The sequence below is a fragment of the Bufo gargarizans genome, chromosome 3, assembly GCF_014858855.1.
Source record: "Bufo gargarizans isolate SCDJY-AF-19 chromosome 3, ASM1485885v1, whole genome shotgun sequence".
Classification (NCBI taxonomy): domain Eukaryota; kingdom Metazoa; phylum Chordata; class Amphibia; order Anura; family Bufonidae; genus Bufo; species Bufo gargarizans.
Window position 1 is genome coordinate 408,711,508 of NC_058082.1, and position 17,933 is coordinate 408,729,440.

Below are 17,933 nucleotides of genomic sequence, written 5' to 3' on the forward strand. Positions count from 1 at the left end.
CTGAGGCCGGCATAGTAGTTACAGGGGGGATACAGTCCCCAAAGAAGTTGTTTGGGGCTGTTCAACATCACTGCAGAGCTGATCTGGGTCTGCTATGGCCCAGCTGCTCATGTAGACTTTCGGCCCCTGGCAGTCACAAGACTACTAGGATCAGAGCTGGAATCAGCATTTCCTGATCTCTACACACAGCACTCAACATTGTGATGGGGAAGGCAGGGACAGTGAAAAAATATTCCTGCCTTCTCCATGCATAGATGAAGGACGGCCGCGGGAAGGGTAGGAAATGAGTAAAGGACTCACGCACACGACCATTGGCTGCTTCTATAACAAGTACCCCAAAAATGTGTGCGCACGCATGTAGCTGGCTTTGTTTGTATGTAGCATAGCCATGTTTGTATGCATATAGCAGAGTTGTCAGTGTGCATGTAGCAAAGCCATGTTTGTTGTTTTTAATGCAGCACAGCCATATTTGTCATTTGCATATAGCAGTGCTTTGTTTGTCCTTTGCATGTAGTAAAGCTGTTTGTCAGATGTGTAAGCAGTAGTGTTGTGTGTGTAAATTACTGACGTTGACCCCTCCACTTTATTAAATCACCAGAGAAGCTTTAACAAAAAGAAAAAAATTTTTTTGGTTAAACCTAGGGTGCACCTTCTCATCGGGTGCATCTTAAAGTACAGGAAATACGGTATATTGATGTACTGGAATGGACGAATCAGATTATTGTGAGATTTTTTTAGGACTCATTTTGGGGTGTAGAAATGTTAGTGTTTAAAGTTAAATTTATATAGTAGGGGAAACAGAGTAGAGAAAAAAAATTATCAAAAATGTTGACACCAACGTATACTATTTAGTAGCAAATAACGACTACTGAAACTTTTTTTTTATGATTTTTCTTTCCTCAAAGTTTTCTAACCCCATAAAAGAAAACATGACCACACCCTTCTTTATGTAACTAGTCAAATTTTTTTATATAGTTGCTTTTACATATTGTTAGTATGCAACACAAGCAGGAACACAAACGGTACAGTGAGAAATGGGCACTGCCAAAGAGCTTAGGCTACTTTCACACTGGTGTTTCTGGGTCCGCTCTCACAAGCGGCCCAAAACGGATCAGTTCAGCCCCAATGCATTCTGAATGGATAAGGATCCGTTCAGCCAGCCTGACGATGCGGTGCCAAACGGATCCGTCCTGACTTACAAGGTAAGTCAATGGGGACAGATCCGTTTTCACTGACACAATATGGTGCAATTAAAAACGGATCCGCCTCCTATTGACTTTCAGTGCAAGTCAAAACTGATCTGTTTGCATTATCATGAACAAAAAAAAATATGGCAATGCAAAAGGATCCGTTCTGAACGGGTAGAATCGTTTGCATTATAGGTGCGGATCCGTCTGTGCATATACCAGACGGATCTGCACCTAACACAGGTGTGAAAGTAGCCTTAGACAAATTCCTTAAAAGGAGCTTTCCAGGACTAAAACACTGTGTGATCAGTGAAGAGCTGAAGTACCAAGCACAGCTACTGCACATACAGAGTAAACCACTGTGCTGAGATGAGCAATAAATGGGCTAAGGCGCTCCAGCCTCCTAAAGACTGGTCTTCAATGTTTTAATCTAGGATAACCCATTTAACAGCAACAAATGGGCATATCGGTAAGAATGGAGATACCTTTCAGTATTATTTGAATTAATGAGTTCCTGCTCGATCTTGTCGTTTTTGTTTTCACAATCATATTCACTGGATAAAGAAGAAAAAATGCTAATATTTCCCAAAAAGAGAAAAAAAAAAAAAAAAGAAAAGAAACTGATGTTTATAATTTTTTAAGGAGTTTTTTTGCTAATGTGACCTTAAAATCAAGGCATGCCAAGGCAATAAAATGGAGACCCGCTATTTTTTGGGATGAACAATAACATTAATGGATTGGATGGGTCAATGCTTTTAAGAAGCAAATAATTTTTCTGCATGGACTAGAGGGTTCAAGGCATTAGAAAAAAAATCCTTAAAAATAAAGCTATTAGCTTATTTTACACAAACTCCCACTCCCAGAATGAAATCAAGAAGCCTGTGTCATATTTACTGCTATAATTGCCATCCACTTTCAAATACAACCACAACACAACTATTGTGAAGAATCCATGTCTGCATATGTGGTTGCTACAACAGAGAGGGATTTTGTTTTTTTTTGCATAGAATAAACAAGCCTCATAAATATTCTTAGAGCAAACCATATGAAAGCCTGTTTCATTCTCACTGTGGACAGCTTGTCAATCACTTTTTACCCCTTGAAGACCTGTATTTCTGTGCTTAAAAGGGGCTGTTCAGCAATATATATTGATGACTAGGGATGAGTCGATTCGCATAAAACCTCGTTCCAATACTGCATTGGCTCCGATGAGCTGAAGTCATTGCTTCGCGAAGTCTCACGAGAATTTGGATAATAACTTCATAAATTGTACTGTAAAAAAACATTTCCCGAACTCTGGTTGGTTTCCAAGGTTCCATTTGGAACTGAACCAGAGTTTGTGAAATGTTTTTTTTATACAGTACAAAGTCTTGCGCGACTTCACGAAGCAATAACTTTGGCTCATCGGAGCCAATACATAGCTTCTGCTCCGTACAGTATTGGAATTAAGTTTTATGCAAATAGAGTTTGGATGTTTTATCCGAAGTCGATTCGCTCATCCCCATTGATGACCTATCTTTAGGATAGGTCATCAAGGTCTTAGCGGCAGGGGTCCGAAACCTGGTACCCTCGCTAATCAGCTGTTTGAAGAGTGGGTGGTGCTCCATTACACTGCATGTGGTTTCGGAAGCGAGTGTAATTACAAGTACTCACTCTATTCACTTAAAGGAGCAGGTACTTAAAATTACAATATTCTGCCGCTGCAAGGTAGGCTGTGCGTAGTGTAATGAAGAGGAAGCAGCACTCGCATGGAGCTCCAACCCTTCTTCAAACAGCTGAGGATATGTCATCGATATAAAATCCCTGCACAACCCCTTTAAGGACCCAGTAACTTTGTTTTGAAAATTGTTTTTGTCGATGTAGCTATATAAAGGGGCTTTTTTTTGTGGGGTCGATGTAACAGCAAAACGGCATTTTTTTGTTCAAAAACCTTCTGCAATTTCATCATTTAAGTGATGTTAATTCTATGGGTTGCTACAATTGTAGCAACAGTAAATGTGTATTTTTATAGCTATTTAGGAAAATAGAATAATTTTATTTTATTTTATTTGTGTGTATGTGTGTGGGGCTTTTTTTGTCCCACTAGGTAACTTGAGGCAGTAATCACTAGTATAATGCTTCGTAATACATATTCTAAAGATATATAGTCTGTACTACACTGACAGACAACCTATTCTGGGTCTGGCATGACCTAATAGGCAGATAACAGTAACAGGCCTCAGGACCTTTGTAAGGCTCCTAGACTACCATAGCAACTGTTGGCAGCTTGTGAGTGATTTTGACACAAGGATTTGATGGACAGAGTAATTTCCCTCCCTCTGTCAAATAACTGAGATGAAGCTGTCCCTACTAACCGAGGAATCTAATAGGTTAAACTGTTGGGATCTGGCTGTACATGGCTGTGTATTACAGCTGTAGCACTGTTTCTGATTTATAGACACAATTGCCCACACGATCAGAACGCGTACAATAGTATGGCGCAGCTCCTCCGAGAACTCCTCCATACTATTACATTGCAGGTCTTTAATGGGTTAAAGCTATTATTTGCTGTAGCATTTGGAATAATTTGGTCTACGCAATGGTCCAAATGGCACTGGTCAATCTTCTTGGTAATCATATTCATCCAGCAGATATATACACGAGCAGATTTGATAGCACCACAGCAGAAAATATGACCCAGTTTTCAAAAGGAATTAATCATTATTAAATAAAGAGACATTCAGAACATGCTGAATATGGAGAATCACCAGTTGCCACCACAATATATCCCAGTGATCTGGACTCATCAACTATGAAATTTTGTTTCTGCAGCACCCGCTAGGATAAAAAGACATTGTATAAATATTGGGTGAATAGAAGACATGCTCTACTTGTAACAACTAAGGTGATTACTGAGATAAAAAGACTGGTGAATTGATGAAAACAGTAGATGCCTTCTTCAAAACTGCTAAAAAAAATACATTCGGGGTTAAATATAGACTGATACCTATATTCTTAAATTATACCAACATCTGCAGTCCACATTTGACATATATGCCAGGAACGCCTCTCTATGTATATGTTAAATGTACAGCCACAATGACATACTTGCATATGCGCCTGTTAACTCTATTGTAGAAAAGTGTATACTGCACAGTGTACATTATATTCTGGGATCGGAGCACATTTTGCTCCAGAGTAGTAAACAGTTATGGTTGGGTATATGCTGAAAGGTTAGTCCACTAAAGCCTATGAACACATTTAAGACATACATTTGCAGATTTTTCCCGTTGTACGTGTGAATATGAGAATGTGGTGTGAACAAAGCCCAACACACATAACCTTTGGACAGCAGTAATCCAAAGGTTAGTACTGTTCTGCAGTCTCTAAATTAACGCAAATTAAAGTACATTCCTGTAAATTAAAATACATATTTTACACCTAAGAAATGATACCAAACAGCAAGGAAGAAGTTCCAAGAAAAGAAAAATAGGGCAGCTAAAAAGTACATTAAGTTTCCTTAAGAATCCTTACCCTGACTTTTGCTTTAAACAGCAACAACAGCACAATGTGATCACAATAGCCACCACAACCAGACAGGCTATAACAATTCCTGAAAAGAAAAAAAGTGTTACTAATATTCAGAAAATTGAATACCAGTCCATCTCACCTCTGTTCAGTGCAATGGTCCCAGTGCAGATGAAAAGTGGAAACCAATGACTTCTGCTAAAACATAAAAATCTAACATGGAGATGAACAAGATGCAGACAATCACTCCCAAATAACACAACAACAAGTACGTCAAATATATGTTAAGCACTTTTCGGAATCCAACTCCACAAGGGGACGAGTCTGATTTACAAAAGCTTAAAGGGGTTGTCTCACCTGGGACTTTGGGGTTAATGTCTGATATACTTCGACCGTAAAGTGTCGGAGGGTGCACTGTGCATCCGTCCTCCATTTATTTCTATGGGAAGCCATAGCTCAATTATGACCACAGCATCTGAGTTGGGTTTCTCTCGGGAGCAGTATGCTCCTGGAGCCCAAAAGGCTCCCCTGCACAGAAATCAGGAGGCCTGTACATTCCTCACAGTAGCCTTGGTTCCACAAGAGTAGTTCCTCTGCAGGTGGCACAGCTTCATAGGAACATAGCGCAACTCCCATAGACTGCAATGATAATTCACTGCAGTTTATGGGACAAGCAAGCTAACAATCGCTTGCAAGTCCCCTAAGAGGACTTAAAATATGTATTTAAAAATAAAAAATTAAAAAACAAAGAAAATCTAATTACCCCATAATAAAAATAAACAATAAAACAAATAAAAATCAGCTAAATCGCTGCATCCCAAAGTGCTTGAACTATTAAAATATAAAAAGGTATTTATTCTGTAGGCTGAACGCTGTAATTGGGGTAAAAAATAATAATAATCAAAATGGCTTATTCGCTGCTTTTTTGTTGCTTCACCTCCCCCCAATATGAATAAAAATTGGTCAAAAAGGTATCAATAAAAACTAAAGATCACCCCACAAAAAAAGAACTCCATAGATGTAACTATAAAAATGGTATGGGGGTCAAAATATGGCGATACAAAAAACAAGTTTTTAATAAAAAAAAAAAAAGAAGTGGTATCTCCGTAATTGTACTGAACCACAGGGGCCAGTTTTTCTGCGTAGAGAACACTGTAAAATCTTTTAAAGGTGTTTTACAATCTCGAATCCAACTTTAATTTGGTCACATGTTCAGCCTAAAGTACAAATTCATTCACCTATTTACCTCCGCTGCACACTGGAGCATGATTTCCAGATGGGTTCATGTGCACTGCTACAACCATTCACTAGCCTCGGCAATGACATGCCTCACGCATCAATGATAAATCTAGTTTTTACCCATCTTTTTTGCCCTCAATACCGCATAAACTAAAGGAAAACTAAATTATTGTAACAACGTAAGTATTCAGAACTTTTACACAGTACTTAGATTTGCACACCAAGATTTGGGTATTTTCTACCATTCTTTTCTGCAGATCTCTCAAGCTCTATCAGGTTGGATTGGGACCATCAGTGGGAGCCATTTTTTAGTTCTCTCTAGAGATGCTTGATTGGGTTCTGGGTTTATTAGCTCTGCTTGGGCAACTCAAGGACATTTGCAAAGTTAACCTTAAAGGGGTTTTCTGGGATTTTAATATTGATGATCAATCCTCAGGATAGGTAATCAATATAAGATCGGTGGGGGTCTGACATCCGGCACCCCTGCGAGCGCAGCCTTCCCTTTGTTGTTTATAATAGCTACATATGCCCATACTTGTAATCAGACCCTCTCTCATAAACTAACAATAAATGTAACAAAGAACAGAAGGTATTGTAAGTATAATGCATAATTCCAATACAAAATACAATTAAATAAAATTAGTATTGCTGAAATAAGGAGGAAGAAAAATGCTCCGTACAGAGTGCACCCTGGCGTGGCACATGCCCTGCTATAGAACACAAAATATAAGAAGGCACAAAACCAATACATGCACTTTTTATAGCAAGATGTATAATCAGTATGGCATATGTGCAAAAAATGGTAAATGTAATTTCCTGGGAGGATTGACGAGTTGTTGTATACACTGACTGTACGGTCTGATATTATATATTTAGATGCTACTTGGCATTCAAAATGACATTTACTATTTTTGCAACAGTTATGTTAGACTTTACAGACAATATTAGGAGGTTTTTTTTGCACATATGCCATACTGGTTATACATCTTTCTATGAAGGACACATGACCGTACTGGTTTCGTGCCTTCTTATATTCTGTGTTATACAGCAGGGCATGTGAGACGCCAGGGTGCACTTTTTACGGAGGATTTTTCTTCCTCCTTATTTCAGCAATGGTCATTTTATTTAATTGTATTTTTTATTGGAATCATGCATTAATAAAATGTATTATATATTTTTTTTATTTGGGATTTTGTTCCCTTCATTGTTTACCTGTTTGCCGTCGACATCGCAGCAGAGAACAGGTGTAATTACAAGCCATCCCATTCACTTCTATGGGACTGCTCGTTCCTATACACTTGAATAGGAGAGAGCGATCCCATAGAAGTGAATGGGACGGCCTCCTGTAATTACACCTGCTCACTGCTGCAATGTCGCCGGCAAACAGGTAAACTATGAAGGGAACGCGGCCTTCTCTTCAAACAGTTGATCGCAGAGGGTGTCGGAACCATGCCGAATGATAGGTCATCAATATGAAAATACCAGAAAACCCCTTTAAGCCACTCCTGTGTTGTCTTGGTGGGGGTTTGGGGTCATTGTCTTGTTGGAATGTGAACCTTCAGCCCAGTCTAAGTTCCAGAGCACTCTGGATCATTAATACCTCTGTACTTTGTTCCATTTAGCTTTCCCTCAACCCTGACCAGTCTCTGTCCCTTCCACTGAAAAATACTCCCACAGTATGATGCTGTCACCACCATGCTTAACTGTAGGTCTTGTATTGGGCAGATGATGAGTAGTGCCTGCTTTTCTCCTGCCATGATGCTTAGGCTACTTTCACATTTGCGTTCGGGGCTCCGCTTGTGAGTTCCGTTTGAAGGCTCTCACAAGCGGCCCCGAACGGATCCGTCCAGCCCTAATGCATTCTGAGTGGATGCGGATCCGCTCACAATGCATCAGTCTGGCAGCGCTTGGGCTCCGCTCCGCTCAGCAGGTGGACACCTGAATGCTGTTTGCAGCATTCGGGTGTCCGTCTGGCCGTGCGGAGGCAAACGGATCCGTCCAGACTTACAATGTAAGTCAATGGGGACGGATCCGTTTGAATTTGACACAATATGGCTCCATTTTCAAATGGATCCGTCCCCCATTGACTTTCAATGTAAAGTCTGGACGGATCCGTCTGCGGCTACTTTCACACTTAGAATTTTTTTTACAATATAATGCAGACGGATCCGTTCTGAACGGATCCATTGTCTGCATTATATGAGCGGATCCGTCTCAGATGGATCCGCTCTGAACGCAAATGTAAAAGTAGCCTAAGAAATGAGGCAAGAAAATGTAATCTTCGTTTAATCAGACTAGAGAACCTTGTTGCTCAGCCTGAGAGTTCTTTAGGTGCTTTTTTTTGTTGCAAACTCCATGTTCATGTGTTTTTTTTTTTGTTTTACTGAAGAGAGGCTTCTTTCTGGTCCATATTGGTGGTGTGATGGCTGAACGTCAGGAATTTTCTCCCTTCTGCATCTTTGGAACACAGCAAGAGTGAAGATTGGTTTCTTGAACATCTCTATTATGAAGGCCCTGATTACTTAGGCCTCTTTCACACGGGCGTTGTGGGAAAATGTGCGGGTGCGTTGCGGGAACATTTTTCCGCGCGAGTGCAAAACATTGTAATGCGTTTTGCACTCGCGTGAGGAAAATCGGCATGTTTGGTACCCAAACTCGAACTTCTGCACAGAAGTTCGGGCTTGGGATCGGTGTTCTGTAGATTGGATTATTTTCCCTTATAACATGGTTATAAAGGGAAAATAATAGCATTCTGAATACAGAATGCTAAGTAAAATAGCGCTGGAGGGGTTAAAAAAATAATAAAACTCACCTTAATCCACTTGCTCGCGCAGCCGGCATCTCTTCTGTCTTCTTTCTTTGCTTTGTGCAGGAACAGGACCTGTGGTGATGTCACTCCGGTCATCACATGATCTTTTACCATGGTAAAAGATCATGTGACGGACCATGTGATGACCGGAGTGACATCACCACAGGTCCATTTCATGCACAAAGCAAAGAAAGAAGACAGAAGAGATGCCGGCTGCGTGATCAAGTGGATTAAGGAGAGTTTAATTAAAAAAAAAAAAAGTAATAATTTTAACCCCTCCAGCGCTATTGTACTATGCATTCTGTATTCAGAATGCTATTATTTTCCCTTATAACCATGTTATAAGGGAAAATAATAATGATCGGGTCTCCATCCCGATAGTCTCCTAGCAACAGTGCGTGAAAATCGCACCGCATCCACACTTGCTTGCGATTTTCACGCAACCCCATTAATGTCTATGGGGCCTGCGTTACGTAAAAAACGCACAAAATGGAGCAGCATGCTGCGATTTTCACGCAACGCACAAGTGATGCGTGAAAATCACCGCTCATGTGAACAGCCCCATAGAAATGAATGGGTCGGGATTCAGTGCGGGTGCAATGCGTTCAACTCACGAATCGAAAAGGGGCCTTAATCTGGTCAGGTAGCCAGCTCTTTGAAGACTCCTCATGGTTCCCTTCCCCAGAGCTATGCTTCCACAAAATCCTGTCTCTGAGCTCTACAGGCAGTTATTTTCTCATCATGGCTTGGTTTTTACAATGACATGCATTGTCAGCTGTGAGATCTTATATAGAAAGGGTTGTGTTTGGAGAGTGAGACCGTAGCAACAGGAGCAGAAGAGCTAAGAGATGCAGACAGACCAATTCTGCATTTTTCTCTCCGGAAGGAGGTCAAGAAACTCTTGAAGCTGCTGTCTGGCTTCTGTATGTCTGTCACCTCTTTTTCACCAATATAACTAAGAGTGCTGCCCCACAGAAGATTGCAAACCCTTTCCAAGCATACCCGTATGCACTGTGTGTCTGTATTGCATATCCAGGAAAAGCTATTTTATTCTGTTGGAAAACAGCTCCTAAGTGCCCAGCTCTGCTGCTTCAAGTGCCCAAAGGAAACCAGACTGAGGAGGGGAGGGCTGCTTTAGCTGCTCATATATTAGGATTGGTACCAGCTAGAAATATAGGCCTGACCTTGCTGGAAAGCTGGCATTCCAACCTTTCAAACCAGAACCAGAGCATTATATCCACTATATCAGGCGATATAGCTGTTAGAAATCAAGTCAGGAGAGAAAGCTGTTTTTACTTTCAGCAGGGCACTTTTCCAGCAGAATAAAGGTGCTTTTCCTGGACATGGAATACAGACGCACAGTGCGCACGGGTATGCTTGGAAAGTGTTTGTCATACTGGTGAAAATGAGATGACAGACTCCCTTTAATGGTTTTACTGACTCACTAAGCCGTTTGCCTACACACACACACTCCTTGACACCTACTCTACACCCCTGCCCCACAGATTCACATCCTTCTACAGTATTATCTCAGCCTCACAGAGACCCTGCTGTCTCCTTTCCCCCTTACTTATCCAGAACTTCTGTCAACTTTTTTTTCTCCCCGTTCAACCCCTCCTATTGCTCCCCGTTCAACCCCTCCTATTGCTGCCCTGCACAGACCACTTGCCAGCTACTTGTATTAATCTCCCCTCCCGCTTTACAGGATCGCACGGCATTATAATGATTTATAATGCTGAGCATCTCCACCTGGCCTTGAATCTAACAAATTGTACTGATTTAATGCTGTCTGTATAAATTCTGTAAAAGCAAGGTCTGGCAGAGATACACAGCAATATAAATCATTATAATGCAGTGCAATCTCGTGAAGCGAGCAATGTCCATAACAGGAAATCATGTTTCCGCTCGTCTAAGGGTACTTTCACACTTGCGGCAGGACGGATCCGACAGGCTGTTCACCATGTCAGATCCGTCCTTCGGCTATTTCGCCATGCCGCCGCTCCGTCCCCATTGACTATAACGGGGGCGAAAGGCCGCCGGACTAAAATTACTGCATGTCCGGCTTTGTGAAAGTAGCCTTAATGAGACCAACACCTAGTAACCAAAAATACTTCCTTTTCTAGCTTCCGTGCCTGAAAGAAACCCAAGAGCAAGGAGGGCAAGTATGGCCTGGGGTCTGAATTTATTTAGGGTTCTGATTTGGGGTTAACCAGAGTGCTGACATTAAACATGACGTGGCAGGGAGGTGGTCAGGAAGGGGGGCCCAAGGTCTACTTAATCTGCCGCTGGCCTGCCGTGAGCGCAGCACTGCTTAAGTATAAATCCCAGGCCCCACTGCCTGTGTGTATATGCAGTGTTCTCTCTCTGCTTATTGAGAGTGAGCAGGGGGATCGAGCGGTATAGTGAAGGCGGAGCTAGACAGTGGGAACTCAATCAGGGAAGTAAGCATTCCGGCCAGAAACAGGAAAAAAAGGGGGGTCTGCTTGACCCAGCCAGCAACTACACTGACCTGACCCATATGATTTCACCTTTGTGAAAAATATAGGCCTCATTGCAGGGCAGGAACTAATTCTTTTCACCAGATTTAGCTAGCTACTTTCCCACTGGCGTTCGGTGCAGATCCGTCTTGTATCTGCACCGATAATGTAAACGCTTGTATCCATTCATAACGGATCAGTATGCATTATTCATAAAAATAAAAAATATCGAAGTAAAAACAGATCCGTCTTGACTTACATTGAAAATCAATGGGGGACGGATCAGTTCTCAATTGCACCATATTGTGTCAGTGAAAAACGGATCCGTCCCCATTGACTTACATTGTAAGTCAGGACGGATCCGTTTGGCTCCGCATAGTCAGGCGAACACCAAAACACTGCAAGCTGCGTTTTAGTGACCACCTAAAAAACACAACGGAGACCAAACGCAGCCAAATTGATGCATTCTGAACAGATCCTTATCCATTCAGAATGCATTGGGGCTGAACTGATCCGTTTCAGGGCTCTCACAAGCGGACCCAGAAACGCCAGTGTGAAAGTAGACTTATAAGGGCCCATATGAAAACTCACCTGACGCACCAACCTTAAACATACAGGACTGCTAACAGCACCACCTAACACTACCTAGCTACTAGTGCTTGTCCATCCCATCTTTTCTTCTACTCTCTTCCTTCTCCACAGCAGCAGGACATCGATGAGTGGCTGCATGTGCAGAGGAGGCTGACCTATTATTTATACTGCACTGGCGGGATCCAGACTGAAGTCAGTAGGAGCAGCAGACATAGTGAATGAGGTATGACTGTGTCAAATTGCTGTAGTTATTCTTCTAGACTGTGTTGGAGGGAGGCTACGGAGAGCTCTGAACGCTCTAGCCTGCCTTGTGTTTATTAAAGGCAGGCTTCAACTTAGTCAGTTTTGCCTCTTGCTTGGACCCCCTCCCACCCGTTACCCCAGCACTATATTCTCTCCAGTAAAGGGAGGAGTTCTTGTAAACTGCCACCACTCGTCCCCAGACTCCTTGTTTGCCTGCAAACATTAATTTTTGTGACCACATAATTGATGCGATTACCAGATGAACGGCAGCACTTTTACACAGCCAGATGATCGCTAATGAGCGTTCCTCTGACCAAGAATTAGCCTGTGTAAAGGGCCCCTAAGTGTATGAGTAGTGGAGGAGGCGGGCTTCCCTCAGTATACTCTCAAGTAGCATTACTACATTATCTGTACTCTGTTATCACTGTGTTATCTGTAGTGTTACACAGGCATGCAGGTAACATATACTACATTATCTGTACTCCATGAGCTATTACTGTGTTATATAGGACTGCAGGTAACATCTACTTCATTATCTGTAATCGGTGGAACCAAAACGACAGGGTGTATGACTTCAGGCTGTCTGGAGTTCCTTTCACTGTAATGATTGGTGAGGGACCTCATGATCAATATTGATGGCATAGAACAGGATTTAGCAACCTTCGGCACTCAAGCCACGGTGAAACTACAACTCCCAAAATGCACACTTACACGGCTGTTCTTGTAACTCCAATAGTAGTGAATGGAGGATTCTGGGAATTATAGTTTCAGAACAGCTGGAGTGCTAGAGGTTGCTGATCCCCGGCCTACAATATTGATGTCTTGTAGTGTACCATGCTGTGTTAAGTCCTAAAATAACAACACGTAAGGGTATGTCCACATGTAAATCTGCAGCAGCAAAATTCACTCCAAATCATGCTGCCGATTTAAAATCTGCACCACAGTCTAATTTCTGCTGCAAATTATTTTAAAAGTTATGTGGATGAGATTTCTTAAAAAGAGTATCCAGTTTGCTGGTAAGTAAACACTAAATATACCTCCACAGACTTGCATGTGGCAAATCTGCAGAATTCATGTCCAGGTGGGAAATATTACGGTGTGTCCCATGTGGATATACCCCAATATTTGCACGTAGCTGTAGGTTGGGCCCCCAGAATCAGTTCAGCTGGTGGGCCCTAGCTAATCCAGTCTGACACTGACAGGTAGTGTAATGAAGAGGAAGTAGCCCTCGCATGGAGAAATGCTTCATCTTCAAACAGCAGATTGGCTGGGGTTCCGGGTAGGGATGAGAAAACTTGTGTTTCAAGTTCGGCGTGCATGGTTCGGGTTCTCTAAGAATTCGGTTATGGATTCCACTACCACGGACCATAAGTTATAGTCTGTGGTAGTGGAATCCATAACAGAATTCTTAGATAACCCGAACCTTGTACTCTGAACTTGAATACAGAAGTTCATTCAACACTAGTTACAGGTGTCGGACCCCCACCAATCAGATAGTGAAGACATATCCTGAAGATAGGTCATCAATATAAACTACCTGCACAACTCCTTTAATGTCCATACAAAAAAATTTTTACATTTTTTTTTATAAATTTGCAAAAATGTCAAATTCTCTTCTCACTTTCACATTATGGGGTATTGAGTGCAGAATGAGGGGGAAAACTTTTTTTTAGCACAACACCGCAACAAAAGGGTCTGAAGACTTTCCGAATGCATTGTAGTTTGCTATATGAGTATTAACACAATATTTCTATGAGCTTGAAGGTCTTCTTAAGGAACTCATGTGGGCTCACAGCCAGGTTGAATTTGTATGTATGGTACATTGTGTCAATATATCTCTGTGAAAATTGTCAAATCTGTCAGTTATAACATTCTTTTTGGGAACATATTGGAAGACTATAAAGTCATAAATATATATATATATCTCTAGAGACATTTATCTGAGAAGTGCATATTTATGTGGAGTTGGTCAGGGAGTTTTGGTGATGTGGTGGGGGGACGATGAGGTGTACATGAAATTGTGAAACATTACCTGCAATAACTCCATTGCTGAGACCACCACCGGATCCATCATCTATTTCCAAAAATAAAAATAAAAATGTGTTAAGCATTTACAGTAATGCATTAGATACAGAATTTTTTTTTAAAATCCAAGACCGGATCCTAACAAATAGTAAATGTAATGGTCTGTGACTACTTGAACTCTTTCTGCCAAGGACATCTCATATGCCCTTGCTGCTGTTGACTGGAAATCAGGATGTGTACCAGCAAGATTGGAGTGCTAGTTCCAATACATCAGAAAGCTAGAACCATGATCTTGGTCTCGTTTTAAAGTTAAGATTGTGACCTTTAAAATACTCACAGACAAAAAAAAATTATGCCTTAAAGGGAACCTGTCACCGGGATTTTGGGTATAGAGCTGAGGAAATGGGTTGCTAGATGGCCGCTAGCACATTCGCAATACCCAGTCCCCATAGCTCTGTGTGCTTTTATTGTATATAAAAACTGATTTGATACATATGCAAATTAATCTGAGATGAGTCAGAGCTTGAAAATATTACTCTTCTTTGGTCACACAAGTAAGATATGACTCTTATGTTAATTTGCATATGTATCAAATCGTTTTTTTTACACAATAAAAGCACACAGAGCTATGGGGACTGGATGTGCTAGCGGCCATCTAGCAGCCCATGTCCTCAGCTCTATACCCAAAATCTAGATGACAGGTTCCCTTTAAGAAGCAGTTATTGGAATCAAATGAAACTTTATACGTGACTTTATGTGTGTGAATGTAATGATGACATACTGTGTGTAAGCAATTACAACATTAGATATGTTTACTGGGGAAAACTGTACAATAGAGAGGAGGCTCACTAACTCACTATAAATAATAGTTTTCAATTACCGCAGTTAAAAAATTTTTAAAGAACTATTCTGCTGCTTTTCAGGTGTGATACAGGAGCTCTTTTGTCCCAATATTATGGACCTCCCACGGTTCTTCAGAACCATAGTTACGGCTCTAAAACTTCAAACTTAAGGATGAGCAGGAGCTTAAGGTGGTGTGTTCAAAATGGAGAAGTAATAAAGGACTCATATTATACCTGACTAAAAGTGGCCTAATTTAATGCATTAGATTAGGTTTAGGAGATTTATATATATATATATATATATATATATATATATATATACATATATACACACATATACACACACACACAGTACAGACCAAAAGTTTGGACACACCTTCTCATTCAAAGAGTTTTCTTTCTTTTCATGACTATGAAAATTGGAGATTCACACTGAGCGCATCAAAAGTATGAATTAACACATGTGGAATTATATACATAACAAAAAAGTGTGAAACAACAGAAAATCTGTCATATTCTAGGTTCTTTGAAGTAGCCACCTTTTGCTTTGATTACTGCTTTGCACACTATTGGCATTCTCTTGATGAGCTTCAAGAGGTAGTCACCTGAAATGGTTTTCACTTCACAGGAGTGCCCTGTCAGGTTTAATAAGTGGGATTTCGTGCCTTATAAATGGGGTTGGGACCATCAGTTGCGTTGTGGAGAAGTCAGGTGGATACACAGCTGATATTCCTACTGAATAGACTGTAAGAATTTGTATTATGGCAAGAAAAAAGCAGCTAAGTAAAGAAAAACGAGTGGCCATCATTACTTTAAGAAATGAAGGTCAGTCAGTCCGAAAAATTGGGAATACTTAGAAAGTGTCCCCAAGTGCAGTCACAAAAACCATCAAGTGCTATAAAGAAACTGGCTCACATGCAGGACCGCCCCAGGGAAGGAAGACCAAGAGTCACCTATGCTGTGGAGGACAAGTTCATCCGAGTCACCAGCCTCAGAAATCGCAGATTAACAGCAGCTCAGATTAGAGACCAGGTTAATGCCACACAGAGTTCTAGCAGCAGACACATCTCTAGAACAACTGTTAGGCCCCTTTCACACGAGCGAGTATTCCACGCAGGTGCGATGCGCGAGTTGAACGCATTGCACCCGCACTGAATCCTGACCCATTAATTTCTATGGGGCTGTTCACATGAGCGGTGATTTTCACGCATCACTTATGCGTTGCAGGCCCCATAGAAGTGAATGGGGTTGCGTGAAAATCGCAAGCATCCGCAAGCAAGTGCGGATGCGGTGCGATTTTCACGCATGGGTTCTAGGTGACAGTCTATTCACTGTATTATTTTCCCTTATAACATGCCTTATCATCTTGATCACATAGTTCCCGGTCTGTTCTTTACTAGCTGTGGGCTAAAGGACCTGTGGTGATGTCAGATCACATGCTCCATCACCGTGGTGATGGACCATGTGATTGGAGCATGTGATCTGACGTCACCACAGGTCATTTAGCACACAGCTAGTAAAGAATAGACCGGGAACTACGCGATCAAGAGGATAAGGTGAGTTAACTTTTTTATTTTTTTTAACCCTTCCAGCACTATTATACTATGCATTCTGTAGTCAGAATGCTATTATTTTCCCTCATAACCATGTTATAAGGGAAAATAATACAATCTTCAGAACATCAATCCCAAGCCTGAACCTCTGTGAAGAAGTTCGGATTTGGGTACCAAACATGCGCGATTTTTCTCACGCGAGTCCAAAACGCATTACAATGTTTTGCACTCGCGCTGAAAAATCGCGCATTTTCCCGCAACGCACCCGCCTCTTATTCGGGCAAAAAACATGACGCCCGTGTGAAAGAGGCCTTAAGAGGAGACTGTGTGAATCAGGCCTTCATGGTAGAATATCTGCTAGGAAACCACTGCTAAGGACAGGCAACAAGCAGAAGAGACTTGTTTGGGCTAAAGAACACAAGGAATGGACATTAGACCAGTGGAAATCTGTGCTTTGGTCTGATAAGTCCAAATTTGAGATCTCTGGTTCCAACCAACGTGTCTGTGTGCGACGCAGAAAAGGTGAACGGATGGACTCTACATGCCTGGTTCCCACCGTGAAGCATGGATGAGGAGGTGTGATGGTGCTTTGCTGGTGACACTGTTGGGGATTTATTCCAAATTGAAGGCATACTGAACCAGCATGGCTACCACAGCATCTTGCAGCGGCATGCTATTCCATCCGGTTTGCGTTTAGTTGGACCATCATTTATTTTTCAACAGGACAATGACCCCAAACACACCTCCAGGCTGTGTAAGGGCTACTTGACCATGAAGGAGAGAGTGATGGGGTGCTGCGCCAGATGACCTGGCCTCCACAGTCACCGGACCTTAACCCAATCGAGATGGTTTGGGGTGAGCTGGACCGCAGAGTGAAGGCAAAAGGGCCAACAAGTGCTAAGCATCTCTGGGAACTCCTTCAAGACTGTTGGAAGACCATTTCAGGTGACTACCTCTTGAAGCTCATCAAGAGAATGCCAAGAGTGTGCAAAGCAGTAATCAAAGCAAAAAGGTGGCTACTTTGAAGAACCTAGAATATGACATTTTCAGTTGTTTCATACTTCATGATAAGTATACAAAAAAGTGTCACACATGTGGTATTGCCGTACTCAGAAGTAGGGCAATGTGTTTTGGGGTGTATTTTTACATATACCCATGCTGGGCGAGATAAATATCTCTGTAAGAGACAACTTTTCCCTCTTTTTTTTTTTTATACAAAGTTGTCATTTTACAGCGATATTTCTCTCACCCAGCAAGAGTATATGTAAAAATACACCCCAAAACACATTACTACTTTTCCTGAGTACGGCGATACCACATGTGTGACACTTTTTTGCAGCCTAGATGCGCAAAGGGGCCCAAATTCCAATGAGTATCTTTTAGGAGGGCATTTTTAGGCATTTGGATTCCAGACTTCTTCTCACGCTTTAGGGCCCCTAAAATGCCAGGGCAGTATAAAT

General features: G+C 41.6%; 1 protein-coding gene across 7 annotated transcripts in view; it reads right to left on the minus strand.

Annotated features, from left to right (window-relative positions):
* LOC122933386 (membrane cofactor protein-like) overlaps positions 1-17,933 on the minus strand; it is a 128,295-nt gene that overhangs the window by 5,041 nt on the left and 105,321 nt on the right. For 4 of the 7 annotated variants that reach the window (XM_044288354.1, XM_044288352.1, XM_044288353.1 and 1 more), the window contains 3 exons: positions 14,086-14,127; positions 4,701-4,779; positions 1,673-1,741 (listed from right to left, as the gene is read on the minus strand). In XM_044288354.1, coding sequence (XP_044144289.1) covers positions 1,673-1,741; positions 4,701-4,779; positions 14,086-14,127 — 190 coding nt within the window. Of the gene's footprint in view, positions 1-1,672; positions 1,742-3,934; positions 4,005-4,700; positions 4,780-14,085; positions 14,128-17,933 lie in introns of those variants that run through there. The other 3 variants (XM_044288350.1, XM_044288349.1, XR_006388424.1) reach the window with 3 other exon arrangements.